General features: G+C 58.1%; 1 protein-coding gene across 1 annotated transcript in view; it reads right to left on the bottom strand.

Annotated features, from left to right (window-relative positions):
- The window catches only part of LOC120873249 (c-Maf inducing protein), a 205459-nt gene that overhangs the window by 22528 nt on the left and 170615 nt on the right, over positions 1 to 12316 (bottom strand). The window contains exons 7-10 of the mRNA XM_040254068.1: positions 11861 to 11941; positions 7346 to 7449; positions 5768 to 5872; positions 3 to 356 (exon numbers count right to left, since the gene is read on the bottom strand). Of these exons, the coding sequence (XP_040110002.1) occupies positions 3 to 356; positions 5768 to 5872; positions 7346 to 7449; positions 11861 to 11941 (644 nt within the window). The remainder of the gene's footprint in view (positions 1 to 2; positions 357 to 5767; positions 5873 to 7345; positions 7450 to 11860; positions 11942 to 12316) is intronic.

The following is a 12316-nucleotide window of genomic DNA, read 5'->3' on the forward strand; positions in this document are numbered from 1 at the left end:
ACAGCAGCTTGAGGATCTCCACGTAGCAGCCGAGTGTGCGGTCGGCCTGCGGGCCCAGCTCAATGCTCATGGTGCTGCAGGCGGGGCTGACCATGAGGCAGTCGATGAGGTTGGGCTCGTTGTCGTCGCCCGCGCTGGCCGTCAGCGCCGGCTTGGCAGTGCTGGCGGGCTCCACCTCTACGTGGATCTCACTGGAGGCCACTACCACGGACTTGAGCCGCGCCTCAGACAGCGTGGCTTCCTGAGACACCAGGTCCGGGCTGGGGTGCAGAAGGCGCAGAGGTAAGGTGGGCTTCCGGTCGCAGGGCTGCTGGCAGCCATTCCGGATCTCCTTCAGGCTGGGGGAGTTGTCGCGGCTGCAGGAGAGGCGGGGGTGGGGCGTGAGTGCGGTCTTGGCGGGGGGGGGGGGGGGGGTCCCGGACGTCACAGGCGGGGCTGCACCTGCTCAGTGCCCCCCACGGCCCTGGATTGGGTGGGGGACTGGCTCCCACCCACCAGCGAGCACACAGGCCTGCTCAAGACCTGTAGACAAGGAGAGGCGGAGGTTCACAGGTGGCATCTGAACTGGGCCGCCTGTTGCTAAGGCGCGTGCCAGCGTCCCCACACGCAGCAGGTGGTTGACACACGATTGTGAATGAGTGAATGCTGACCTCTCTACTGACCCGTAAGACCCTCGGTGTCCACATCCACCAAGACACCTTCTGGACATACCTTGGAGACCTCCTAGCAATCTGGCTTCCAGTTGCTTCCTGTGGTCTAACTGTCCCCTCTGACTGAGGCCGTAAAGTTAAGGTCCTCGGGACAAGCCCTAAGCCCCGCCTCTGCCGCCCCATCCCTGCCGGCTGAGAAAGCTCAGCGTCTGCTCTCCACCGTGGAAACTCCTTCCAAGGGACCCCAAACCTCAGATTCTGGTCCCCTGTAGTCCACAGGTCACTCCTGTCTGCAGCACCCCACCACTCTTGGCTAACTCCCCAGAATAGCCTGTCCACCACCTAGAGAAATGATGTGTGTGCAAAGGGTTAATAGGTGTTAGCTGGGCAAAGGGTGCTGTGGCATCACTGAGGTCACACGTGAGTGGGAAATACTGGGCCTCTTTATGGCAGGACTGGTCAGGGCGTCGTGGAGGTAAAACACCCCCTCCCTGGGTGCTTACAAATACTGCGAGGTGGTGCTTCAGAACGAAGGGAACTCCAGCAGTGGGCATCCTTTGTTGGTGCCCCTGGGCTGGCACTATACCGAGCACTTTCACACAGACATTCTCAGATGTCTCTGAAGAGAAGGAATTACTCTCTCCACATTACAGATGAGAAAAGTTGTTACCAGAGGTCAAATGACTACCCAGATGACACAGCTTGTTAGTGGGGAGGCAGGGCTGGGATGTGAAACCAGGTTGCTGCCTCCAACTTCTAAGATACAGGATGAGCCCATGCAGGTCCTCCTCCTCCAAGAAGTCTTCCCTGATTTCCTCCACCTGCCATTCTCACCCTTCCTGCCCCTGTACCAGAGCTCTCCACCCCTGGCTGGACACCAGTGTCCCCTGGGGCACTTCTAAACATCCTGAGGTCCCATTAGGTTGGACTTTCTGGGGTAGAGTCTGGACACTCAAAGGTTTGGGGCTCCCTGTGTGTGCTGTCAAGGTTGAGCCTGCTGCTCTCAGGGACTCAGAGCACAATGATGTGACCACAAACAGCTGCTTGTCCCGACCCTCCCTAAATGGGCCGCACGCATGCGGCTGTGTCCAAAGGGACGTGCACGCTCCTTGTGCATGTGGGCCGGGTGTAGAACTCACACCCACGGTGTTTGGAGGGCCTAAATGGTCTGGCACATGCCATGAGCCAGGTCTGGGCAGAGCCCACCAAGGACGTTCGATAAATACACTCTAAGCTTTGCTGCGGAAAAAACAAAGCCCGCGAGCTGAAGTCCAAGAATCCTACGGCTCATGGAACACTGTGTGTGGTCTGGTGGGGAGGCGCGCTAGCTGAGTCCAGGGGCTCGGAGCCGACTTGCTACCCAAAGGCTCAGCTCCGTCCCCTTCACCTCTCCTGGGATTTAGGAGTGGATTTTCAAGGCTGTTTGGCTCAGACGGGGTGATTTTCCAGCAAGCTACGCTAACCTGGGTCAGCTTGTCTGTTCTTTGTGTATGAGGACATCGTGTACCCACTGAGAGCACCGCAGACCGGCCCGGAGGACGGCGTGGGGCTCTATCTTCCAGGGACTGACCAGCAGGGTGGGGGGACCCGAGCCCAGGAAAGGTCTCGAAGCCCGCAGCGTGACTTCCTGGAGGGGCTCACGGTGGCTCTCAGAACCCAAGCTACTTTGGGCCTCTAAGCGGGGCTGTCTTGAGCGGGGAGTTGGAGCCGCCCGCATGGGCTGGGGAGGCACCAGAGCCCACTTCACCCTCCCCAGGCCTTCACCCTGGGCATCGAGTTGCAACCACTGCCTAATGGTATGCCCAAGGTCACGCCTGGCCTCTGCAGCAGCAGCCAGAGGGGATTCTGGAAACGGACATTAAGTCCTTTCTCTGCTTAAAACCTATAGGTGACTACAATGCCCTTAGAAGAAAACCTCTCAGGCAGGCACAGCCCTGCCACTCAAAGAGTGGTCCCCGACCAGCGGCACCGGTGGTCTTGGGGGTCTGTCAGGCAAGCAGGCCTGGCAGGAGGACCCCAGGGACAGCTCGGCGTGGGAGGTGGGAGACGCTCAGCAGTGCAGGTCCCTTCGTGGCCCGGCCTTCCTTTCTAACTTTGTCTTCTGCTCCTGTCCCTCTCTCTGCTTGGGTCACATCCAGTTTCCCGCATTACCTTCCCTGCAGGGGGCTTTCGCCTGAAACAGATCACCCGTGGAGCTTGCCAAGAATGCAGATTCCCGGGCCAGGGCCAGAGACGCGGCATCCAGGAGCCTGCATTTGAAATAAGCCATCCAGGGGACTGTGAAGCAGGCGCTTAAGGAGCACCAACAGAGGACACGTGACCACTGGCCGGCCCACCTGCTCCACCAGGCCTGGGCGCCTGCCGGTCCCCTGCTTGGGTCCTCCTGTCCTGCCTCCAGCCCTGCTGACGGCCAGGACATGTCAGTTTAAGCATCACGGCTCCGCAGAACCCCCTCCTCTCTTTCCCCTAGAGTAGGGGTTCTCAGCTCTGGCCACACACGCCATTTGCCTAAGGTGTTAAAAAAAAAACCAAAACACCAAACAGAACCTGATGCCAGGGGCACTCCAATTAAATCAGAGTTGCAGTGGGTGGGGCCCAGGCACCCTTTTTTCCTTTTCTTTTTAAAGATATAACTAGTGGGACGTTGGTAAATATCTCACAACCAACTCTGCAGAAAACAGGAGCCTTGAGGGGTAGTGCCTGCAGATTTTCCTGGACTAAATACTCCCACCATGACCTGAGTCAACGGCCAACGTGCCACCCCTGACTGTGGGATCTGAGCGTGCCAGGGCCCCAGCACACCCCTGGCGTGACTTCAGTCCAGCTGAGTCCACTGATCTCAGGTGTAGCGCTTTGTGACTGTCACAAGCTCCCTGGTGTAACAGACAGCCACCAGACCAAGGTTCCTCCATGTGGACACGCCTGATATCTCCTCCCAGACAGTTCAGGTAATTCCTGGGAGGGTGGGGGGCTGCCCCATGCACAGCAGTGAGTTCAGCAGCATCCCTGACCTCTACCCACTCTTTCAGCAGCACCCCTTCTTCTGCAACCCAAGAAGTCTCCAGACGCTGCCAGATACGCCCTGGGGGTCAAAGCTGCCCCCAGCTGAGAACCACTGACGTGCTCAAGACGTGAAGCTTTCCTGAGGCCCAGAAACTCCTCTCACGCCTAACTCCCCACCTGCCAGCAGCCACTGTTCTGGCCTCTCTCACCATGGACTTGCTTTCCTGTTCTCGCACTTTAAGGAACAAGATATACACTCTGTGGCTTCTTCTGTCCCGTACTGTGTTTGGGAGATTAACCCCCGGCTTGCCAGGCGCAGTGGTTCGCTCCTTCTCGCTGCCCTGTGGGATTCCTCCATGTGAACAGACCACAGCTTATCCGCGTGTCTGCCGTAGGACGCTGGGCTCGAGGCAGATCTCAGTTTCGGGGTGTGACTAACAGCTGCTGTAAACCTTCTCGTACCTGTCTTCTGATGGATGCAGCCCAGCGAGGAGGAGCTGCGTCCCAGGGTTCACTTTATGCTTAGCTTCATGCAGGCTTCAGTTTGAGGCGCCCTCTCGGGTGACTGAAGTGCCCCCAGGGTTGCAGACCACGTGAGTGCCACCTCTGGCTTCTTTCATCACAGCCCTGACCTCGCCGCTCGCTTTCTCACTCCCCGCCCCCTCTGTCCACCGTTTCACCAGCCGCTTGGAGGGCAGGAGACTGGCTGCTGCACTCTTGTGCCTTCAGCACCTGGCACCCCACAGACCCTCACTAAACGAGTGTTGAAGGGCAGGGGACCTCCTTGTGGGAAGAGTGGTTAAGACTCCACACACACAATGCAGGGGGCCTGGGTCGATCTCCAGCCAGAGAACTAAGACCCTGCGTGCTGTGTGGCACAGCCAAAAGGACCTCCTCCCCCGCCCAAAAAAAAGGGTGAGAGAAGGGTGCAGGTGGCCACTGCTGCCTGCACTCCCTCTCTGTGCAACAGGGTGCGTGGTCTGTAATCCTGGTTCTTTCTCCTGGGGGCATCTGGGAGAGAGATTCCATTCTGCTTCCTGGTCAGGGAATCCCTGCCCCAGGGCACCCAGGCAGAGCCGTGGAGACTCAGAGGGAAAACTCTGGGGGGTGCCGTCTAATGCTCCTGCCCCCACGACCGGAGTCCACGGAGTGAGCCGGGGAGGGAGAGGCTGCAGGAGCAAAGGGGGCCCGAGAGTGTGCGGCGCCCCGATGCGCCTCCTGCTTCCGGGGGTGGCCTCTCTAGAGGCGCAGGCTGCGAGGCCAGGGCACGTGACCACCTGTGCACACGGGGAAGCCGGGGACAGCCTATAGGCTGTGTACTGCTCTTAACCGCCTTCTCTCTTTCTTTTTAAAACACATAAGCTGCTGTAGAGCGTGAAACAGGCACTCAGGAATGACCAGCAGGGCATCTTCATGTTGCCCAGCTCACCCAGGCCTTCAGTGATGCCCCACTGCCTCTTCTTTAAGGACTGAAATATATTCCTGTGGTGGCCCTGTCTCTAGTGGTGCCTGGACACGATCTGGCCCTCTCAGAGTTGTGCAGTGCACCGCCTGAACAACTGGACAGGGCTGCTGCTGCATATGCCATCTGTGCCCTGCATGTCATATCTTCCCTCATGACCCCAGAGATCACCATACGAAGTTCATATGACTAATGGGATCCACATCACTCTGCATCCTACGAGCCAACCTCGACCCAGGAAGAATGGGAGCTGGTAACTACCCACCCCGGCATCATCATCCCTCAGGGGAGGGCTCTGAGAACGCGCTCAGGGGCCTCCTGGGCTCCCTCCCATGGCCTTCAGGGGGTTAGCTCCCTCACAAGCTGACGCACCCAAGCCCTGGGGGACCCAGGACAGTGGCTCTGTCACGCCCGCTTCCTGTCACACGGGCCTGAAGCTGAGAAATCTCCAGAATAGACACATGTCCCTAAAGCCGAGCCAACACGACGGCCGTGCGGCACCAGCACTGATGCTCCGGCATCGGCTTTTCCGGTCGCATCCTGGGTCTGGGCCCCAGCACCAGCGAGCATGGGGGTCTGCAGGAGTGCACAGACCCCCATCTCTGGAGACCGCGTGTCCCACCCAGGCCCTCCTGAGGCCGAGGGCACTGACCTGTTGATGAACTCTTCGTAGCAGGAGTAGATGGCGGCCAGGCACACGGCCACCAGGTTGGGCAGGACCCGGGGATGGGGGCAGTGCCCCGTGGGGCCGTGCATGCTGGAAAAGAGCAGAGGGCCTGTGAGCGGGCGGCTGTGGGGGCGCCGCCGAGGGCAGGGAGGCGAGGGGTGGGACAGGGTGGCCCCGGTCCTCTGAGGGGAAGTGGTAACCCTGGGATCTGAGTCCTGGGCTCCGCTGTGCACAGGCGTGAGGGCCAAGTTCCGGGCCGAGGATCCCTGGGTTCAGGGAGCCTGGGTTCCAGCCCAGCGGAGCACCTCGGCACGCTTTGTGAACTCTCCACTCTTTCCTCAGCTCTAGAATGAGGACAACGGCTCCCTCCTCATTTCAGGACCCAATTCTCTAATTCAGGGGACGACGTCGCCTACAGGGGCCAGGCGGCCTGGGACCGACGTGTTTATCCCCAGTGGTTCTGTAAATGAGGATTCACAGCACCTCATTTTCCTGTCCATGTGGGCTGTTTTGAAAGAAAAATTATCATTGGCATCCTGGCCTGGCACGGGGTCTGGGCACGGTCCTCTGCAAGTGCCAGCCACTGTTACTTACCACAGCTATCCCTGTGCCTGTTTTCTCATCTGTGAAATGGGTCTCGTACCCCCATTCCCAGTGCTGTTTGGGGCCTGGGGAACAGTACCCAAAACATTGCTGGAAAAACGTCACAGCTGCTGGGGCTAAGAGACTTAAGCTGAAACAGGTTCATAAATCATGACTGGGTGCTCTAAGGGGGTCCTGGAGTCCCCAGGGCTCTGGCAGAAGGACAGTCCTCTGGGTCTGGACATGCTTTATGAGTTCCAGGTAATGAGTAGCTTTTGGAACCGGCTTGAACAGGCTATCGCAATTTTCTTAAAAAAACTGAGAAGAGTTGTGATGATGATCGCTAACATTTCTGCCACACTTAGGCCCCATTCTTGGTGTTTACATGTGTGAGTTCACCGAGTCCTCACGATAACTGGATCACGTGGATACCATAGTCCTTATCTTATAGATGAGGACACCGAGGCACAGAGAAAAGTTTTAAAAAATCAGAGCAAAACAACCCCTCTTCCCCCACCACCCCGAAACCAGAAGTGACTCAGAGGATCTGTCTTCCTCGAGGCCAAGTTTGGGAGGTGGCTGTTCAGGTCCCCTGTCGAGGACTCTCCAGGGCTACCAGGAGAAGGTTCCCCACACCCCCAGCACCCACAGGAATACTCTCATCATTTAGGACTGCTGCCATTTCCCGAGTTCCTAGTGACCATCAGGCACTGTGCTGGGGGCTTCCTCAGATATCATCTGATTAATTGCACAAACAAGCCCGGGAGATAACAGAAGAAAGAGGATCAGAGAGGTACAGCAGCTGACTTGATGTCACACAGCAAGTGAGTGCCTCAGACGGTACATGGTCAAGAGGACCCAGGAGGCGCTTGTAGAAGATGAGGTGCCCGGGGCCTCTCAACGCCAGCAGCGCCTCTCCTGGGTGCAGGGGAAAGCTGGCCTGCCAGCCAGGAGCGGAGGGGCCCCAGACGAGAGACCCACCTCTGAATGAACTTCTTCACCACCTCCATCCCTGCGTTCAGCTCGTTCAAGGCAAGGATGTACTCCTGAGTAAACAGCCTCAGTCGCGGGCACTTCCCAAAGTCCTGCAGGGAGCACAGAGGGCAGGGGTTGGGAGGAGAGCAGAAGGGGTGGGGGGGTCCCACTCTGCCCCGGGTGTGCGAGCAATGGGGCGCCGCCAGCAATGCCCCCCTCCTAGAAGCACACACGTCTTCCGCGTGAAGGAACGGGCCTGCTCACCCCCGAGCTCACGCCCTTCCATGGCTGCCTGCGGAGCTGGGAGACGACCTGGCACAGGAGGGTCACAGGCACTGGTCAGCCACCCTGCGATGGGGCAGGGGCCAGCACGCCACCCAGATGTGCTGGGAACACAGCCCAGCTGGGCCACGTGGGGGCCCACTGATGCCCAGCCGGCCTGCAGCTGTGACCACAAATGCCCTTTCTGTAGCCCCCAAGGGATTCTGGGCCCCCTGCTTCCTGTGCATGTGGGCGTGAGTGCCCGAGAGCTGTGGCCTGGAAGGCAGGTGTGTGCCCTGGATGGGGAGTGTGTGTAGGGAGGTAAGTCCGGGGTCAGCCCAACAGGGGTGGGGCAGGAAGGAGGAATCACGTGCCCAGTATGAAGAGCCGAACAGGCGGTTGGGGGAGGCGACTGTAAGCCGGGAAAGGACTGCGCCCATTTCCACGTCATGTTAGGGACCTGGAGTCGGGCTTGTGAACCCACGAGCTGGGGTGCCAACAGTCAGGAGGGCCAGTCCGGGTGGTGACGAGGCTGACCAGCACCTCAGTGCGGAGCCTGGCAGTCTCCAGGCTCCTCAGCTTCTCTTCCAGCCCCCACTCAGAGGAACCCACTTAACAAAAAGCAACCTGGACCAGGACTCTAATCTAAATAGAGCCCCTCAGGACTTGCCCTGTGGATCTCATGGATCCCACGGGCCCTGGGGAAAGAGCTCGGAGTAGGATGTGGCCCGCCGCCGCCTCCGGCCAGCTCACAAGGCGGGTTTCCAGACCTGCCTGGTACTCTGCACCTACAGGGAGGGGCTGGATTAGGTTCCCCAAGGAGTCGGGGCTCATCTTCTCCCATCCCGCCTGCTAGTTATGCCCCTGCATGAGGAGGGCAGCAAAAGCCAGAGAGAAAGCTCAGAAGGAATCTAAACACGCGCACGTGTGTGCGTGCACATATGTACGTACGTGCACACATGCACACTGGGCTTGAAGACGGGGCCCCTGCCCGAAGCCTGACTGTGCTTTCACACCGAGGTGGACGCCCAGAGTCCCTGGAAGAAGGCAGCAGGAACGCCCCTGCCTGGGCCCACTGTCCCGCCCTGCGCAACAAAGGCTGCAAGAACTCATCTCCAGGACCCTTCCACCCATGAGGTTTCATGATTCTATGAAAACTGCTTCCATTAAGCCCTGCTAAAGATAACTGCCATTATCATCTCTATTAGATTTCTGCAGAGCCAAGGTCATTTTTAACATTATACATTGGCCTGGTGGCCTTTGAACATATGGGTGAGGGACATCTCGCCTCTTTGGCAAATTCGAACATGCTCCCCTTGGAAAGCAGGAGGTCTGATTAGCCAGGGGTCCACCAGGACACGGCCACATCTTCCTGCCACCTTGGCTACAAGAACATGCCAGTGAGTGGCATGTGGGCACAGGAACTGTGATCATTCTTAAGGAGGCAGTGAACACACTGTTTAGAATCTCCAGGGGAACGTACTTAACGACTGCTTCCATGTCTAACTTTTATTGCGGCCCAGGCAGCAACACTCTGAGATTCTTAACTTAGGTTCGGCCTGCTCATCCATGAGATGGGACACAAGATATACTGATAAGAGTTGCACTCGCAGTACAGGAACTGCAGAGCAGGAACACTCCAAAAGCACCACGGGGCAGGTGTGTGTGTGTGTGTGTGTGTGTGTGTACACTCCAAAAGCACCACGAGGCAGGTGTGTGTGTGTGTGTGTGTAGGGGTGTGTGTGTGTGTATACACCCCAAAAGCACCACGGGGCAGGGGTGTGTGTGTCCCACCCCATTTCCACAACGTTCTGGTGTCCCCTCAACGAGAAACACTGCACACCAGCTGAAGCGGCGTCAGGGTTCACACTGTGCTAACAGGTCCGTGGCTGGCGGCCAGCTAGGCACACTCACTGGCCAGTGAGTGACCAGGTGCTCCATGTCAGCTCCCAAACGGTGTCCCGGCTGATCACTGAGCTTTAGGGGGTGTCATGTGGGTGACAGTGAAGGCTCGTGGTGCTTTCCACACGGGGCGTGAGCCACAGTCACATTCGTCTCTCCTGCAGGAGGGCCTCACTCCCGACCCGGTCCTGTCTACAGCTCTCCTCACACAGTTCGGTGTGTAATCAGTGGACTTCAAGAGCAAGTGGGACTGGGAAGCTTTAGAGCATCCCTGGACACCGGGACCACAGGGGGGAAGTTCTATAAACATGAAGAGAGGGTTCTTGCCTGAGGGATCCTGGGCTCTGCCAGACCACAACAGATGCTATAAATTCTGGGTCTGCCCTGTAGCTGTTCTGATTTTCATCCAGAAAACTACATGCTCAACACTCCGGGCCCATAAAACTAACCAGACATAAGGGAGACACTGTATGGTCAAGCTTTGGGAGGCTGCCTGAATTTTGACGTTTTCCCCTTGGAAGTCAGACGTCCTAAGAGAACCCTTATTAAGTGCTTCTGTAGTTGAGCAGGGTGGACCCTGGCCAGGGATGCCCGGGGGGGTGGCTCCGTCCCTGACAAGTGTGATGAGATGAGGTCCTTTCCCAAAGGAACTCCAGCACCTTTGCTCTGGGCTCCGAGAGAGCGTGACCCTCACCTCACACTACATCCACGGTGACTTTAAAGTTAACAGTCAGGGACCCTTTCTCTCAGCTGGCCAAAGCCGGAGAGCACCCTTGAAGTGATTAAAGCCCAAACCAGGCAGAACACCTCTCAGCCCCCAACCCCCAGCGGAGTTTCTTTCTTAGTCCTGGAGAAGGACTGGATGGAGGGGACCCACCCCCTGTGCTCAGAAAACAAGAAATACACGTTCATCTCAGGCCAGGGAGGAGCGCTCTGAAACAAGACAGAGTTCAGTGGTGGTGTGCGATCGATCAGTCAGAGAATTCGACAGCACCAGCACGGCTCCCCGCTCGTGGCCGCCTGGAGGAAGATTCTGAAGCTACTCTGGGCTCCGCGGACGAGTGCTGCGATCGACTAAGGATGTCTGCCCTGGGTGTGGGACGCGGGGGCGTGGTGCACGTGTCCTGTGTTTCCACCCCTGACTGGGGAAGGGGGTGGGCTGCATCCTCCTCTTTGGGGGCCCGCTGTCAAGGCAGGAAAGCTCCCTCACAGATCAAACTGTGAGCCGGTCACCCTTCTTCAGAGCCGTTTTCACACCTGCCCACGGGGTCCCGGAGTGGCCCACGGGGCTCTCTGGGTCTCCTCGTCCACAGGCCGTCAGGAGAGCCACGGGAGACAATGCAGTGGAGTGTCACTCGGCTCTGAGAGGTGCTCCATGGCTAGCTGAGAGCAGGTGTTACTTGCTCCGGTTCCCCGCTGCGGTCCTGGGGCCAGTCGGCCAAGTCTGCTCAGCCCCAGCCTCTCTGCATGCAGTGCAGAGAAAACAACCACATCCAGGGCTGTTCCCACTGGACCGAGGCGAGACTGCAGAAGGGCTGGCGGGTTACGGGAGCCTGGACCACTGAGTGTGCAATGAAATGCTGCCTCCGTGCTTTTAAAATGAACTACAGGGCAGACTTGGCGTGGATTTCCTCACGGTGCCCCCCATGCCCCTTTCCTGTCCTGGGATCCCCTCCTGAACACCTGTGACACTGAGTCGTCAGGTCCTTTGGGGCCTCGAGGCTGTGACCACTTCTCGGACTCTCCTTGTGTTTGAGCCCCTGGCCGTTCAGAGGACCGTCGTGTGGGACGTTCCTCAGCTGGGACTGGTCTGAGGCTTTTCTCATGATCAGACGGAGGCAGAGCGTTGGGAGAGAGAAGACCCCTGCGGGCCGGGGCCCTCCTGCTCACATCACAAAGCGTGCCTGCCACACTGTGACTTCTCATTGTTGACCTTGACCTCACCTAGCAGTCTGAGGTCACGACCGTCAGGTTCCTACACCGTACGGCCCTGCTCCCCACTTCCATGGATACTGCCCCTGGCAGCCCCCTCCTACGGTGTGAGGGGTTCACCCCACCTCCTCGAGGGCCAAGTTTCCACAGGTATTATCTGAGATGCTATACACATGAGACCTATCTCTTCTCCCCCGACCACGTTATTTTTGTTATTCTTACTGTGCAAAGATTCCTCCTGTTGCCTTTTACCTGCAAAGCATAGAGCCAAACAGGGCAGGCTGCACGAAGACCCCGACTTGCAATCCCAAGTCCAGTCCCCCAGTCCTTGGCCGCCAGCCCTATCTCCCGGTTTTTTGGGAAAAGTGAGACTGGAAGCTCATGGCTCTCGGTGGGCTCTACGGTGGGGGGCCCTGGGCAACTCACCATGTTATGCTTCAGGATTCTCTGGACCACGGGGGTGAACACTTCGATGACCACCATGGACCGGGGCCGCTCTCTGCAGTGCTGGGGAGACAGCAGGGCACGGTCAGGGCCGAGCCTGGCGGGGTCCAGCGGGGGCCCCGGGAGCCCTGCTGCCCGGGACCCCCTGCTCCACACTACTGTATGGCTTTCTGTTCCCTTTGGGGAGAGTAAGAAAAGTGGGCAGGGATGGGACCTCCTGCTTGCGCTCTGTTTTGATCTGACAGTCTGCAGTTGTTTCCAGTGGTACAGACAATCTTATTTAACAGGACAGTCTTATCACACAGTCCTGTTTAACAGGGTGAGATTCTTGCAGCATGAAGGTCCAATGTAAGAGTCTCTTGAAAATCGGGGACTAGTGTTTGGATGCCAGAACCTCGGAAATTCCGTGATTCTTCTGTCGAGGGCTTTGAGAGTAAG

The sequence above is a fragment of the Oryx dammah genome, unplaced genomic scaffold (genome assembly GCF_014754425.2).
Source record: "Oryx dammah isolate SB20612 unplaced genomic scaffold, SCBI_Odam_1.1 HiC_scaffold_13, whole genome shotgun sequence".
NCBI classification, from domain to species: domain Eukaryota; kingdom Metazoa; phylum Chordata; class Mammalia; order Artiodactyla; family Bovidae; genus Oryx; species Oryx dammah.